Below are 17,308 nucleotides of genomic sequence, written 5' to 3' on the forward strand. Positions count from 1 at the left end.
GGTCTGGAGCACAAGTCTTATGAGGAGCGGCTGAGGGAGCTGGGGTAGCTTAGTTTGGAGAAGAGGAGGCTGAGGGGAGACCTTATTGCTCTCTACAACTACCTGAAAGGAGGCTGTAGCGAGGTGGGGGTCGGTCTCTTCTCCCGACTGACAAGCGATAGGACAAGAGGAAATGGCCTCAAGTTGCGCCAGGGGAAGTTTAGGTTGGATATTAGGAAAAACTTCTTCACCAAAAGGGTTGTCAAGCGCTGGACCAGGCTGCCCAGGGAAGTGGTTGAGTCTCCATCCCTGGAGGTTTTTAAAAGACGTGTGGATGTGGTGCTTAGGGACATGGTTTAGTGGTGGACTTGGCAGTGCTAGGTTAATGGTTGGACTCGATGATCTTAAAGGTCTTTTCCAACCTATACAATTCTATGGTTCTATGATTCTGTGAATGTGTGCCCACTGTGGAAACTCTTGCTATTCTAGACATGGGGAGTGGTAAACATTCTGTTTGACACATCAAGCCCCGATTCTCGTTTTCTAAAAGTTGCAGGAGTAGCTCTGTGAGAATTAGGCAGTTTCTTGGGTGTGAGTGACAAGGGCACCCCTGCCTCTTTTCTTGTCAGCTGGTGGCTCAACTCCAGCAGGACAGATAATTGTACCCACTGGGTCTGACGTCCTCCAGGGGTGTGGGAGAAGGAGGCTCAGATGGTGCCCCGGTCAGCCAGGATAACCCAAGCTATTCTATAAAAGATGGGCAAAATTTTTCCTTGAACAGCATGTTGTCCAAGAGGATGAACATGTTCTGAGCACACTGAATGGCTGCTCTGAACAACTTAGACGCTTCCCTGCATGTCTCCAAAGCACAGTGCCTGGCACCACCTTTGGTGCCTGGCACCACCTTTCTCCTCCAACCAAAGCACTGCTCAGCATTCATGGGAGGTTCTGCTCGGCTGCTTGCATCCTTCATACTCTGAAATGGAGACATCTGTTGGTTTGGAACTCCTTCAGGGCTGAGATGGTGATTAAGAATAAGTAGTGTGAGTTGAATTTGAATGCAAAATGAAATAGGAGTTAAATTCCTAAGCGGCTTTGAGGATCTGTGCCTGAGCTCATAAAATGCAATTAATTAGTGACTAACTGGTGACTCTCTAGGGCTCTTCCATCCTTGAGGTTTCAGTATGACATCTCCCCTCCGTAGCCCATATTGCATGTTCTGAAGTCATCATTATGCCAAGGAAGGAGGCAGACACATTTACTAGCTCTTTGATCTAGCTTTAATTCCACGTAAACTATAGCACGCACATTATTGTGGCTTGGCAGGGAGGGGCAGGACTGAATGCTACCAGACCTTAAACACTGACAATTGTTAGGGTGTTGCTTAACCTCTCCTAGTCTGGTGAGCTGTGGCATCCAGTATGGATTGCTAAAGCTGATGGAAATTCATTAACACCGTTGGAAAGTCATTAACACTTTTACTAAGGACTATATCCCTTTAAGTGTCCAAATATGGCACTCCAAGCCACTGCTCAAGCAAATTAGAAGCAGCAATTCCAGGAAAGAGGCATTTGTTAATGATATAATGCCCACAAGTGTCAACAGATGTCATTCCTTATAATAAGGCATGTGGCTCTAATTTGGCACTTCTTGCCATGAGGAGGAACTTCTTGCAGAGCAGATGTCACTTCTAATCCTATCTTTCATGGGTGTCTGTGCCCTGTTAAAACTGGCATGCCAGTTTAGAACTAGGCATGGTGCCATTAGAGCAGATGGTCATGAGCACAAGTCATGTTACAGAACTGGTGTTTCTAGAAACATGGATCCTCGGACTGAAGTACTACCCAGGAACATCAAAATCTTCCTACCCAGGAAAATTCTCCCTTAAGTAGGCTGATACATGCCATTAATGCGTTAGTGCTAGTAGAAAATGGATGTTATCTGTACCTTCTTTCTGCTTGTTCTAACTTTGGGGCAACCACTGGTGATCCCAGGGGCTATTCTGGCAGCTGAGGACATTAGAAAGTAGATCTGTCCTTGGCAAAAATGATGTCAATGCTTGGTGTTACTTCGACAGCTCTACAGTGCCTGGGAGTTGTTGCAGTGTGGAGGACTACTCTGCTGGGCAATGAGGGGGAGAAGTGGCCCTTAGACCTGTATTCATCCTTCTCCCCTGTAAGAGTGTATGATTCTCTGCCACACAAATACTTGAAGTAAAACTGTGCTCCTGTTTTACTTCATGTGCTTTTTGCTTAGTATAGAGAGCAGCATTTTTCCTAAAGCATTCATCCTAAGTCTAACTTGGCTTGCATTGAGGGCAACACTTTAGTTGCCTTCATTGGGATGAAATACAGTATTTCTTATGAATTCAGCCTTCAATAACAGTTCATTTCCGTAAATATACTGAACACAGGATTTTAACAAATCTGCTGCTTGGAGATAGCTACTCTAGTTTCTATCTATTTCTGAAAATGAATCAGCTGAGATTAATTTAAGTGTTTAATTGATATGTAGTGTGTTCTTCTTAACTTTTGTCAGCAAGTAAAGCTTCCAAAAGTGCTATGTGTACTTGCTTGCCTTCAAGTGTACCTCAGGTGTTAAGAAGCAGCCCTTTTTACAACTAATTGATCATTGTAATTATACTAATATATATAATACAATATAATATAATATAATATAATACAATATAATATAATATAATATATTAATATATTAATATATAATTACTAATTGGAATTATATTAATATAATATAATATAATATATATTTATTAATATATATTAATATATAATTACTAATTGTAATTATACAGTAAGATCGGGTTACTCTGATCTGATCTGTTAGAAATCTTCATTCGTATGTCTAGGAGAAGCTCACAGAAGATATGTTTCTCTCTTCTCAGTTAGTGAAGCAAACATTTCCCCAGTATATAGTCCTGCTGCCTCAGGTCCTCAGGGTACCACATGAGACACTTCAGCAGGGTACTCGTGACATGGGATGTTTCTTGTCACTGTAATCAGAGCTGTGCACTGAATGAGGAAAGTTTGCAGGGAAGATTTGGTCATGAATGACCTTTGACAATTCAGCTCCAAGCTGTGCCAAGAGATGGCCCTTTCAGAAGGTGGATACACAGCGATGTCTCAAGCCCGTTTTAAAATGTCTCCATTGTCTAGGTATCTTTGGGAAGATAACGTTATGCTACTGTGGTGGGTTGACCCTGGCTGGATGCCAGGTGCCCACCAAAGCTGCTCTGTCGCACCCTTCCTCAGCTGGACAGGGGAGAGAAAATATAACGAAAGGCTCGTGGGTTCAGATAAGGGCAGGGAGAGATCAGTCTCCAATTACCATCACGGGCAAAACACACTTGACTTGAGGAAATCAGTATAACTTATTGCCAATCAAATCAGAGTAAGGTAATGAGAAATAAAAACTAAATCTTAAAACACCTTCCCCCCACCCCTCCCTTCCTCCTGGGCTTAACCTCACTCCCGATTTCTCTACCTCCTCCCCACCAGCAGTGCAGGGGGACAACGAATGGGGGTTGCGGTCAGTTCATCACACGTTGTCTCTGCCGCTCCTTCCTCCTCAGGGGGAGGACCCCTCACACTCTCCCTCTGCTCCAGCGTGGGGTCCCACCTACAGGAGACAGTCCTCCATGAACTTCTTCAACGTGAGTCCTTCCCATGGGCTGCAGTTCTTCATGAACTGCTCCAGCGTGGGTCCTTTCCATGGGGTCACAAGTCCTGCCAGCAAACCTGCTCCAGCCTGGGTTCCTCTCTCCATGGGTCCACAGGTCCTGCCAGGAGCCTGCTCCAGCACGGGCTTCCCATGGCATCACAGCCTCCTTTGGGCATCCACCTGCTCCAGCGTAGGATCCTCCACAGGCTGCAGGTGGATATCTGCTCCACCGTGGACCTCCATGGGCTGCAGGGGGACAGCCTGCCTCACCATGGTCTTCACCACGGGCTGCAGGGGAATCTCTGCTCTGGCGCCCGGAGCACCTCCTCCCACTCCTTCTTCACTGGCCTTGGTGTCTGCAGGGTTGTTCCTCTCACATATTCTCACTCATCTCTCTGGCTGCAGTTGCACAGGTTTTTTCCCCTCCTCTTCAATATGTTATCTCAGAGGCGCTACCACCATCACTGACGGGCTCGGCCTTGGCCAGCAGCGAGTCCATCTTGGAGCCGGCTGGCATTGGCTCTATCGGACATGGGGGAAGCTTCTCGCAGCTTCTCACAGAAGCCACCCTTGTAGCCCGCCCCCCCACTGCCAAAACCTGACCATGCAAATCCAGTAGTTACCTTTTCTGACAAAATTATGATTGTTCAGCAAAATACTATGCTGTCTTCACTCTATACTTGTGTGAGGCTTTAATTAGCCAGCTATGCGAATGACCAGCTAGTCGAGCAGCTGTACAATCCACCAGTGGTAGGCAAAGCTACCACCAACATACAGTGAAATTTTAGTACATAATGAAATGCTCATCTTGCCTGGTAGAGGTGTAACATTTCACAAGAGCCCAAACAAAATGTGTTATGTGATCCAAAGTGTGGCATAGTCAGCAAGTTGTCTGCAACTCCCACTAACACATGCAGCAATTTTACTTCGTGGTGAAATTTTCACCTTGCCCAATGAGGCTTGTAACAATTCAGTAGGGAGCAGCATGTAACTCCACTCAAGTAAGAAATCCATTTAACTGGATCCTAAAATGTGTATTTTAATTGGTGAGGTGAGATGAATAAGTTAGTATTGATACAAGAAGGTGCGTCAGCAGAAGGCTGTATTTCTACTATCTATTATGTATGAAGGACACTGAAGATGAATCCGCACCACAAAAATTAATCTAGATTTCAAGAACTCTGAGTCATCAAAACCAGTAAAACATGCAAACGGAAGGAGCTTCAATTCCATGTGAATATGCAGAATTCGATTATCAGTTTTGTTTGTTTATACTGAACAATTAATTACAGAAGTGTTGCAGAGCTTGATTGCTTCTACCACATAGTTGCACACTGGCAGATGTAGGGTTTGATCCACACAAACCAGTGCAGAAATATTATGAAATATTGTTCTTTTGCCTTCTGTCCCATGAAGAATTGTAGATATTTATGGTGGAAGAACAAAATTAAGGATAAATATTTATTCATGTAAACATAACTTTTATCTGACTGACTTAAGTAAAAATATTTCTCTTTCCAATTTGCCTTTCATCAGCTTTACAAACAGTGGACTCTTCAAACACTTTTTGATTAACGGAGGTGGGGCTAAATTTTGGGAAATATTTAGGTTAAAATTGCAACGTGGCTAAAACTAAAGACTAGAGCCAAATTGTCAGATCCAAATGAGGAACATACAATCAAGTTGCCAAGACATGACAAGTTATTACATGTCAGCAGAGCCCTGCGTATTGTCCATGGTCATGCTCTAGCACTTGGCAGAGGCAAAACATCTCCACTTCTCTTAAATCTGCCTCGTTGCAGGTGAGGCTAAGCTGAACGACCTCCTGTGCTGAGGGCTGGGAGCCCACAGAGCCCAGCTCGGCGGGTGCTGCTTGGCTGCGGGTCCAGCTGCGCTGGTGAGCAGGGGAGGGCCTGGAGGCCAGGCCTGGCCTGGCCTCCTGATCCCTTGCCCTGTTCTTCACATTGTGGCTGTGGCTTGACCCACTCTAACTCTCTCAAGAAAAGCTGCTATAGTAAGCCTGAGTGGTGTCAGGATGAGCCAGACTACGCCACTTGGCCAGCTTTTATTTCGCAGCATAGATACAGCCTGATAGACCAGGCCTCAACTAAAGGCCGTGTCTGCGAGGGCATCCTGCTGTGAGTAGGGTTACCAGTGCAACTGCCAGGTGAGTTAGGAAAGCACATCCTGAAGAGGTGACGCTTCCCTCTGCCCTGCCAGAAACACCACCTCTGTGTTTTGCGTGCCTGGATCAGCTGGAAGTGCAGGATCCAGCCTCTGGCTGCAGGAACCGTCACAGACAGCTGGAGGTAAAGGAGGAGCTTGCCAGTGCATCTGCATACAGGTGCTTTCGCAGTTCTTCTGGCAATGGTCGGCTTTGCAGGGTTCCTGCCCTTCAGGTGCTCCAACAGCTATCCGCATGGCCAGATCTGAGGGGCCAAAACCATCCAACAGCAGGTGTCATAGGAGAAGGGTGCTTGGCGTTAGGACTGAGGGCATGGGGAGAAGGATGGACATGCAGCAACCTCTTGCAGATGTAAGTGGTAGTGTACAAAAGCCATGACTGATCACATAGCTGTCATTAATCACCAATGATGGCACCAAACTCCCTCTCTGGCAATGAAGGGGCTGTCTCAGAGGTAGTGCAGAGACCCGAAGCCGTCTAAAGCTCAGAGAGCTGGCTCCTGTGCTGACAGGTGCCGCAGGTTTGGCTCCTTATTTTGGTGGAAGTTATTAAGCTCAAAATTAAAAATTTAGGTTTCAGTTTGGAATGCTAAGGCTTCTGAAAAATCAGCTTTTATAAAGGCATGTGGGCATGCACAAACCTCCTCTAAAATAAATATGTTATGGAGAATTATTGATCAAACACCTTTGAGCAAAAAAAATGCAATGGGAGAAAATACTTCAAGATAAGTAGGCTAGGTTTAAGCATTGTGTGAACATCAATCCTTAAGCCTTTTCTTGTTCTGGATGGAAAAGAAACCTGTCATCAGGTTGTCCCTGATCTGTTGGACACCTGGCCTGTTGTATCACAAAATACCAGGCACTGGCTCTCAGCAAAGACAAAAATCCAAATTAGCTGGCTAGTAATCTCGTCTACTATCGTAACATCATACCAGCATGGTAACCCCTCAGGACTAATGATCACACTGTACCGCTTGGTTCAATAGTGTTTCAGCTTGAGCTACAGAGCTGTACATTCAATTGTGCCTCTTGATAATTACACTGTGAAACCCTATATTGAAATATACAGTGTTGCACTTTAAAACAGTAACCCTTAAATTAGTGAAATAAAAAGCTCAGCTGACAGGCTACGTATCTTTTAATCAATCTATAAAAATTACTTACCACTTTACAAGTAAAAATCAGAAATAAAGAGTGGACATTAATTGAAGGATGGACAAATGTTCCGATTTAATAAGTGTGTCTTGCAGGTTTTTGTTTTAAACATCACCTGATTATTCACAGTAGTTTAGGTATTTTCCTTATCAGACCATTACCCATGGCAGTGATTTTAAGTTTCATTTTGTGCTTGTATTTGTGCTTGAAAACTGGGGCACAGAAGTGCAGCCTAGTAAAACCCAGAGGAATAATACAGCCCAATGTTTTGCAGGTGAAAAAAGTCATTCTAGCCTCATTCATCATCAGGTTTTCCTTCTCGCTTTCTCAGTCCGTCTCTGCTATTCCCTTGCTATGTGAGTTTGGAGAGCAGCTCAACTCCTTCCTTATTTGTAAAGCTCATTGAGTTCTGTGACTGGAAAGTGCCTTAGAAATGCTAAGTGGGCTCGCTGCTGCAACAACTAGACTACCTTTGTTGTCATTAAACTTGACATCAAGTAGTGTCTAAGGATCTTTAAGATGGAAAGGGCTTGCTATTACCCTGGGTAAATGTTTGTGCTTCAGTGAACATTCATGATGCTAGCACACTCCCAGTGTCTCGGGTGTGATTACAGCTGCGGCGGGGAGCTAACAGCAAATGCTTGACCTGCTATGAAGAGCTGGAAATGCACTCCAATTCGACAGGCTTCACATAGCAGCCCACGAGACAGGGAGCCGCAGAAGCAGCTGCACTCGTGCTTTAATACTCTTTTGGGGTCTGTTTCCCAGCAAAACAGAGGCCCATAGGCATTGTCAGACAAGCTATTTTTCTAGAAAGGACCCAAGTTCTCCAACAGAAGGAGACTATTGCCCTTGCGTGCAGGCTGTGGGGCTCCAGAATGCAGCCCTTCCTATCGCTATCTTCTCTCAGAGGAAGACCTGCCCATACAACATGTCTTAATTAATTTCTCTTCAAACTCAGAATTCCCCGCCCCTGGCATGCTCCTGCTGGTTTTGCAGTTGTATGTAATATCATACCATATTTCCATGCCTTTTTGTGAATTTTGTACATAATTCCAGAAAAGGAAGACATACAAGAGACACAAACTCCTAGTGACACAAGAGAGCCTTCCTCTTCCAAGGGCAAGGAGCCCCTGAAGCGAGCTGCTGCAGGGCAGGACCAGATGGTGAAGAGGATGGTGGCAGATATGGAGAGAGGGAGCTATCTGGGAGCCAGTGGGATTTTGGTTGCGGTTTTCTTTGAACACGCAGCCTATAATATGTTGCTAGCCCTGACTTCTGCATGCCTTTACTGGCATAACAGTGTAGGGGATAAGTGGGTGCAGCTGAGACTCTCCAAAGTACTTGTAAGTCTTCAAATACCTTTTCTTCTTCCCTGTATTTTTTTCAAAAGCAGAGGAGTGGGATTCCTTGGCGCTCATAGTGAGGAGATGATAAAAGTAAGGCTGAAGGCCTTTAGCTCCAGAGGATCATTAATAGTCTGTTAAATACTCTACTGCAAAGTCAGCAGTGTTGCTCTTCATAGAGCACAGAGTCTGCAAAAATACAGGGCATTTTATGTAGGAGCACCCAAATGACTTGCCAGGTGCTTCAAAGGCAGGCAAGGAGGGTCCCCCTGGTTTAGATAAAATGCAAAAGTAGAGGAGTCCTTAGGAGGGAAGAGGTACAGTACAACAGAGGATGTGATCACCTGGAAACTGTTCATGCACTGCACATCTGGTGTTTCTGTACAGGCTTTTACTGAAAAATAAGAACTGGTATTCTGGGAGGGCAGATGCTACTGTCTCACCAGCTGCAGATAACAGTGGAAGGCATTATCTCATGATAGACTGACAAGTATCATCCGATGAATAATATTTCTGATTTTCCTTCAAGAAGTGAATTCCTCTGAGTAAATGAAAATGTTTATTTTCCTCTTAGATCATGAAGAATATGCATTTTCCTGGATCTTTAATTTCATTTCTTCTTTGAATTCTATTTGAAAAGTGGAATCCAGCACCATGTGTAGCAACGTGGAGCTCACCTTGCCCTGCTCCTGGGGAACTAGATGCTGCCCTAGTGATATCCATGGAAGTAGCAAACATTTGCTTTTTAGGGCATATTGTACATGCATGTATTGTTGTACCCCACTGTCTCTTTCTGAACTCCATCTCCGAGTGAACAGCAACATGGGAGATATTGCCTTTTCTGTTAAACATTGACCTTATCTCAGCAAATCCTGGATATATTGATATTGTGGTGAGTTGACCTTGGCTGGCTGCCAGACACCCACCCAGCCACTCTCTCACTACCCCTTCTCAACAGGATGGGGAAGAAAATAAGATTAAAAAGCTCATGGGTAGAGACAAAGACAGGGAGATCACTTACCAATTACTGTCACACACTAAACAGACTTGACTTGGGAAAAATTATTTAATGTATTTCCAATTAAAATAGAGTTGAATGGTGAGAAACAAAGACAAAAAACCTAAAACATCTTTCCCCCCCACCCCTTTTTCCCAGGCTCAACTTCACTTCTTCGTTCCCAGCTCCTCTACCTCCTTCCATCCCACCTCCCCACCAAGTAGTGCAGGGGGGATGGGGAATGTAGGTTGCAGTCAGTCCATAATAGTTCCTCTCTGCCACTTCTTTGTCCTCACACTTTCCCCTGCTCCAGCGTGCATCCTTCCCACAGGCTGCAGTCCCTCAGGGTAAACCTGCTCCTGCGTGGGCTCCTCTCCTGGGGCCACAGCTCCTGCCAGGAGCCTGCTCCTGCAAGGGCTTTCCATGGGCTTCAGCTTCCTTCAGGACATGTCCACCTGCTCTGGTGTGGTGTCCTCCACGGGCTGCAGTGTGGATATCTGCTCCACCATGGTCCTCTCCGCACGACACAGGGAAATACCTGCTTCACCATGGTCTTCTCCAGCGGCTGCGGGGACACCTCCTCCCTCGCAGGACTGTTTCTCACATTTTTTTCCTCACTGCAGGGCAATGTTTTGCCCATTCTTAAATACATTTTCCTGGAGGTGCCTCATCTGGGCTGATGGTCCCAGCTGTGCCCTGCAGTGGCCCTGTTGGAGCCAGCTGGAACTGGCTGTGTCTGGCACGGGGCAGCCCTGGCCTCTCCTGATGCAGGCCGCCCCTGCAGCCCCCCAGCACCTTGCCACAGACACCCAGTACGGTGATGCAGCTTGTCTCCCTGAGTCCATTTCTTCTTAAAAGATCAAAAGCTGAATTGCTTTTCTCCTTTGCTTTTTTTCTTCTGAAGGGGTTTGTGCAGCCACAGCATGAGGTGCGTGGCCGGCTCTCGCCGGGCACCGGGCATTTCTGTTTGTCCGTGGCCGTGTTTGTCAGCTTTCCCACCCACTCATTTCTGTAATTAGCAGACCTCTTATCCTGTGTTTTAGACAGTAGAAGTGTTTGTAGCTGGCAGCACTTCATCTTCAATACCTAGAAAAGCTTTTTAACTTTTTTTTTTAATAAGAGGTTATGTAACTCCCCTGGACACCTTGTTCGTCAACGCGGGAATTGCTTCCATTCAGCCAGATTTGTGAGTTGAAACATTCTCCATATAATACATTTCACAATAGAGAATAAAGGGTTTCAATTAAAGAGCACTTGAACTGCATTTCTCTGCAAATAGTAGGAATAATTTCCTCTTCAATGTTAGTGTTTCTACAATTGAAACTTTTAAACAAATAGCCAAGGAAGGAAAAAGTTTTCTACAAGCGGTGCTGCCCAAACTGACTGGGTGAGCACATATCCGAGACCCCTTCTGGACTAACTTCAGGACCACGGTGCAGATGGACCGAGGTGGACCCACGTGCTGTAACGTCCCCCTGGCACCTGGTCGAGGTGTCCTTGTGCGCAGTTGCAGAGGAGACGGGGCCAGGCTGGGCCAGATGGTTCTGCTGACATGACTTTACTAAAGTCAGCAGTGTTTTGTCAGCAGATGAATCAGCACGTAATCTTAAGTGTCTGTTACACGGGTGAAAAATCCGTGTAGTTTGGATGTAAAACAACGACCTGATGTGCTGAGGGGTTGTTATGTGCACAGTGGTGTAAAGACGACAAATGCTTCAGGTTTTCCTGTTCCTGCATAGTGTACAGTAGGCTGTTTTGTTTGAATTTTTAATGTGGCTTATTATTTGAACAAAGGTCAAATGTGTTTGTAGAAGTCCATGTATACTGCAGATATGCGCTTTAAATTAAGACCTATATGCAACAGCCTTCAAGACACAGCAAAACTTAACGCTGTTTTGTCAGAGCCAAAAGGTATATTCTTCCTTTATCAGAAAAGAGGATTTTCATTTCCAGCCTGCACTTTTTTCCTGGTGGATTTTCAGTAAGAAAGGAAAAAAAAAATCTCTCCTTTACTTGCACACATTTAAGAAGCCTACATCTTAAAAATACTGGAGACTTGGACATGCCAATTATTAAAATAATGTTATCATTTTCCTGCAGGCAGTACCTAAATAGTGTTGTATTGTATCGTTTTAAAATACTGGAAATAAGAATTATAGCCTTTTTCTGAAATCCTATGTATTTCTTGCCACTATCTCCGCTCATTTTTTCAAATAAAATGTTCATCCTTCTGCAAATGTTCAAGTCCAGATGTGCTGTAATCTTTTGCTCCTCTTAGGCTTTCTACTCAATAGATAAAGAGGACACTCCAACTTTGCCTTTTTCAAATGTTAAGAAAAGATTGATTTCCTTACATCTACAAGGAGCCTAGGATGTCATTATTCCCTAGATAGCAAATGCAGGAGGAAACCAAACCCATCAGTGGTTTGGAAAGAGGTCAGTATAAACTGGAAACCTTGGCAACCTAAGATTCATTACAAGAATATGATTGAAGTGGATGTGAGAGTTAAGGAAGAATTTTTTTTTTTTATTTTTCATCTTATTCAAATGTCTGAGTGTGGTCTGAGGGACTGTTTGTGGGAAATCCCTCCTGGGTAGAAGAACTCGGTGTGTTGCACCACTGAGCCCTGCTATTCCCCCTTAGTCTGACAACCAGCAACTACCAAGTGTTAGGGTGAGCATGTAGGGTGGTTCCTGTAGCAGCCACAAAGCAGCCACACGGATATGTAGAAATTCCTTGGTTTCTTTATGAGCCTTGCAGCCAGATACCTTTATGGAGCTAGCTCAAAAGCAGGTGTGTTAAGTTGGAGTCCGACTCGAACAGCTGTCCAGACTTGGCATTTAAGTTGCTGGGAACTCTTTATTTCTACATAACCATTTGTATTGGAGAAAGTCCACGTAACTTAGCCCAAGTTGCAAAGAGAATATGTCTTTGTAGATTATAATTGCTGATACAAGCTCAGTCTGCGTGCCACAGTTCACATACATTTTTTATGAACTTATAATTAGAGCAGTTTTGGTCTCCTGCAGGTTCCAGCTTTGGAAACGAAGAGCAAACCACTCCTAAGGCATCCGCACCTTCTAAAGACATCCCCAGGGGGAGCAGCAAGAGCACAACACAGGTATCGAGCAGCACAGCAACTCCACGCAGGAGCTTACTTCCAGCACCAAAAACTGCCCCAGCACCTGCTGGTAAGTGCTCCAAACTTGTGTACTTGGAACACTATCTGCATTAGGCCAAGAAATGCAGAAACCTGATTATGATGCTATTTTACTGCTTACTTGATTAATTTTCATGCCATTCTTGGGCACATTGCCAATGTGTTGATTTGGACTCTGTTTGCTGTTAGTCTCTTTGAAACACAGTCAACAACACAGCTATAATCTCATTTTGTGAACTGTGTCTGGAGTTGAAGGCATTTAGTGTCCCTAACTACACATGCCAGAGATTCAGTGTATATATTATTGGTTCTCACCAAACAGATTTTTGAAAACATTGCATTGCTTTAGAGACCAAAGCATTCCTTTAAGGAGATAATTCATTGCTAGTTACACTTGCAAGAATGAGAATACTGCCCTATAAGCAATTTGTGGTGTTTTGACTCAGAGAGGGAGAAGGAAGCAAGTAAATAAAGCAAAAAAACCTAGTCTTGTTTCCAAATTGTTTCCTTACCTAAGCCCTCCTTCAGCTCGATCCAGCTATGTCTCAAATCAGCCAACAATGATTCATAGCGTCTCACACAGGAAAGTTTACAGTTTTCTGCCAAATGCGTTTTTTGTTGAAAAACATGTGCATCTCTCCACCATCTCCTGCTTACACTTGTTTCATGCTGCCCCTTCCCTAGCCTGGCACTCGGACATGGTGTGTGAGCTCCAGATTCCCCTTGGCAAGGATGTAGGAGTGTATCTTCTTGAGTAGGACTCACCACTTTTGAGAGAGTAAGGAGCAGTTCATGCCACCTGCCCTTGAGGGCCGCTGACGTTGGCCCATCTGCCTGCCCGCTCAGTGGGGAGAGGTGAGGGTACCCGTGACAGTGAACATCCATTACACACTCAGCATTGGCAATGTAGAGACTCAAGTTTGGGTCTAACGGATGAGTTAGGGCTGTTCATTGTGACTTGCAAGCAGGGTCAATATGATTATTGGTCATAATTATAAAATAAGTTTCAAAGCATGGCTGTAGACACCCTCTCCCCTGGTTACAGATGACATTTCCTCAACCCAGGCAGCTTCAAGCGCTTTCTTACCCACTAGTGGACAATGTTCCCCTACCCTTTCCCAGCTCCTGTTCATCCCATTGCCTTTCTGTCTAATGTGGCCCCAGCACTTACCTTTCTACGCTGCCACGGCCTCTGGACATCCATCGGCCAAGATCTCCGAGTCCCCTGAGGAGCCTCGTGAAAGGCATGGAAGTTCCTCAGGGCCCAAGAGATACTGCTGTAACCACAGCAAGCTCTTGCACACCACAGTCTCTATGCGTCTCCGTGTTCATTCCTGCTTCCTCATGCCCCAGGAAGATCCTTTGAGCCCCTCAAAGGAAAGGAACATTAGTGATCATTTAAAAACAACAGACATTTTTAAAGCCATAATTGGAGGAACTTACTGGTGAGAAGCCTGTGCCTGAACTGGTCATTGAACTCTTGCTTGTGGATACCGAGGTCAATATTGCATCTTCTAATGTGAAGGTGAAGGAAGAATATGGCTTCAAGATTTATATTCCTGGAAAGCACTTGATAGGTCACTAAGACAACGAGGTGCATGAGGTGTAACATAGTATTTTAGTGAGTGAAACATACTCCACTGTGTTTGTATGACAGTAGTGAAATATGAATTTATTTGCCTTAAACAATACCTGGATTTGTTCCACAGATGATCTGACACAAAGTTAGTCTCCAAAGCCAGCATGTTTTTCAGAGAGCTTTTCTATTGCTACTAGTAAGCTGGAACCTTGGAGCTGCAAGAACCTGGACATGCCCAAATCTGTCTTTACACCCGCAGTTTTCATGGCTCTACATATTTTCTCATAGAAACAACCCTAACTTCCACTTTTAGTAATCTTTCCTTGCTTTTCCACTGCCTTATTGTTTTTCCACTTCTATTGTCCCTTCTCTCCTAAGATTCTCCTTCAGGTTTGATTTTTAATTTTTAAATGCTTTTCTACTTCTGTTCCTAAAATATTGTAGCTTCATATCTGCCTGTTTAGAGAACATTATGCAGAAAGACAAATCAGACTTTTTCCATTCAGCTTTTTCCTTTAGAAAGGGTTTGGATAGGCCACTTCATGGTCCTGAGTAAAGATTTGTGTATGCCTATACAGAATAGTAAGGATTAAAAAAAGAGAGAGCTTCAATAACAGTATAAAAATTCCATCAAGTTCAGATTAGATCTAACAGTATAGATTCCAAAATAAAGAATTTTGCATCAGTCACCAGCCTTATCCAGTCTGGTTCTTATTCAACAGACTGTTTCATCTCTATGTAAGTCCCACTGGATTTGGTAACACACACTGAAAATGAAGCTGGGAAGGAAAAATCAGTATAACATATGAGACAAAGACTTTACGCATTAGTAGTTCTGGTCACCCAGTTTAAAGATAGATTAACCTGTTGTGGTGGGTTGACCTTCGCTGGATACCAGGTGCCCACCAAGCTGCTCAGTCGCTTCCCTCCTCCACTGGATGGGGGAGAAAAATACTACAAAAAGCTCGTGGGTCGAGATAAGGACAGGCAATTACCGTCACCGGCAAAACAGACTCGACTCAAGGAAATTAATTTAATTTACTGCCAATGAAATTAGAGTAGGGTATTGAGAAATAAAAACTAAATCTTAAAACACCTTCCTCCCACCCCTCCCTTCTTCCTGGGCTCAACTTCACTCCCAATTTCTCTGCGTCCTCCCCTCGAGTGGTGCAGGGGGACGGGGAGGGGGATTGAGATCAGTTCATCGCATGTTGTCTTTGCTGCTCCTTCCTCCTCACTCTCTTCCCCTGCTCCAGCGTGGGGTCCCACCCATAGGAGACAGTCCTCCACAAACTTTTTCAATGTGAGTCCTTCCCACGGGGTCACAAGTCCTGCCAGCAAACCTGCTCCAGCATGGGCTCCTCTCCCCACGGGTCCACAGGTCCTGCCAGGAGCCTGCTCCAGCGCAGGCTTCCCACGGGGTCACAGCCTCCTTTGAGCACCCACCTGCTCCGTCATGGGGTCCTCCACGGGCTGCAGGTGGATATCTGCTCCACCGTGGACCTCCATGGGCTGCAGGGGCACAGCCTGCCTCACCATGGCCTTCACCACGGGCTGCAGGGGAATCTCTGCTCTGGCATTGTTTCTCTCACATATGCTCGCTCCTCTCTCCAGCTGCAGTTGCGCAGCGTTTTTTTCCCCTTCTTAAATATGTTATCCCAGAGGCGCTACCACCGTCACTGATTGTCTTGGCCTTGGCCAGTGGCAGGTCCATTTTGGAGCTGGCTGGCATTGGCCTTATTGGACATGGGAGAAAGCTTCTGGCATCTGCTCACAGAAGCCACCCCTGTAGCCACCCCACTACCAAAACCTTGCCACGCAAACCCAATACACCTGGTTAACTTAACACTTGCAGAAAAGGACTTACTGCCATAATCAGTGGCTTGGAGTATCTGGCAGAGAAGATGAAACTGAAACCATTCACCTTATGTAGTCCAGATAAGTGACAGTCAAGGGAGGAGGATGTGTCTTTTGTCCAACACAGTCAGGAGTGACTGTCTCTTACTGTCAGAAAACTGTTTACTTCCATCATCTGCACTCACTAACTGTGGAACAGACCCATCTATCAACAGAATATATGGATAAAAGGTGGTGCCATTTTTTTTGGTTTCTTTTTCAAGTTTTCTTCCTTTTTTGTTTTTCTTTTGAACTTCCTTTCTTTGCTCCTGGTCGCTGGCTGAATTATGTCATTTCAGGCTACAGCAGTATTTGATTAGTATCAGATTTGGCCCTAGACATCTCCAGCAAAAGCCTTTTTTTTCCAGCTAGTGGCATTGGCATGATAAGCTTTAAAGGGTTATTTCAAGTTTCTGCAGAGGAGCTTTTCTGGCCTCCAGGGTTCTTTTGTCACAGACAAGAAGACTGTTAGAAACCCTGGGTCTCTTAGTACTTGTGCAGCCTCACACGAGTGAGTCCTTGCCAGGGAGGTGTCAGTGTTGGAGCACTGCAATGAGCTGGAACCGTGGTGTTTGATATGCAATCATGCTAATGTGGACATGCAAAATCTAGCATAAGCAGGACTAATTGAATGGTTCAGGCTGTCACCTCTGAGTTTGCACAGGATCCAAATCTCAGTCCCACACAGGAGAGCAGAAATTACAACTTAATGCAAAACAATATTGATCAAGCAGTAGGTTTCCAGAAAGAAGATAATGTTTGCGATCACATCACAGCATAAACGCTGAAGGGGAAAAGAATTACTGAGGCTGGTGGAAAGCTAAAGCTGACTTTTAATTTGGGTTTTTAAGCTATAAAATTACTTAATCTATGAAATGAAAGACTAATTTTTTGCTGAATTTTACTACCTCTGGAGACAAAGCTGACAAATACAAGTCCGTACAGAATTTGGACCGTTATGAGAAATTCTCCAATTTTTTTCCTTCCAAACAACCTTCATTTGCTCATTGTCTTGAGGTAGTCAGGATATGTTTTCTATGTCATTAGTCAGTCTCGGCGTAGTTTCTTTCAGAGCCTTTGTTCTTGTCTTTGCATGTCCCTCCAGTAACCTTGGGTACGTGTGCTTCCATGGGGGCACACAAATGGAAACTCTTTGCCCATGCTCCAAGCTGGCCATAAGTGACCCTGTGGGTTGAGAGCCATAAAGAGCTGTTAATGCCATGCTGTGTCTGAGTTAATAGGCCCAGTGGAGACAGAGCAACATAGCTTCTGAATTGGATTTACTTCCCTCCAGGCTGTGCGGAGTGCAGTGTTCAGTCCTTGTGTCTGTGGG

General features: G+C 44.8%; 1 protein-coding gene across 1 annotated transcript in view; it reads left to right on the forward strand.

Annotated features, from left to right (window-relative positions):
* The window catches only part of MTUS2 (microtubule associated scaffold protein 2), a gene marked incomplete at both ends in the record, with an annotated part of 197,474 nt that overhangs the window by 104,983 nt on the left and 75,183 nt on the right, over positions 1 to 17,308 (forward strand). The window contains one exon of the mRNA XM_082305018.1: positions 12,370 to 12,531. Within this exon, the coding sequence (XP_082161144.1) occupies positions 12,370 to 12,531 (162 nt within the window). The remainder of the gene's footprint in view (positions 1 to 12,369; positions 12,532 to 17,308) is intronic.

Source organism: Platalea leucorodia, assembly GCF_965183815.1.
Source record: "Platalea leucorodia genome assembly, chromosome: 2".
Classification (NCBI taxonomy): Eukaryota; Metazoa; Chordata; class Aves; order Pelecaniformes; family Threskiornithidae; genus Platalea; species Platalea leucorodia.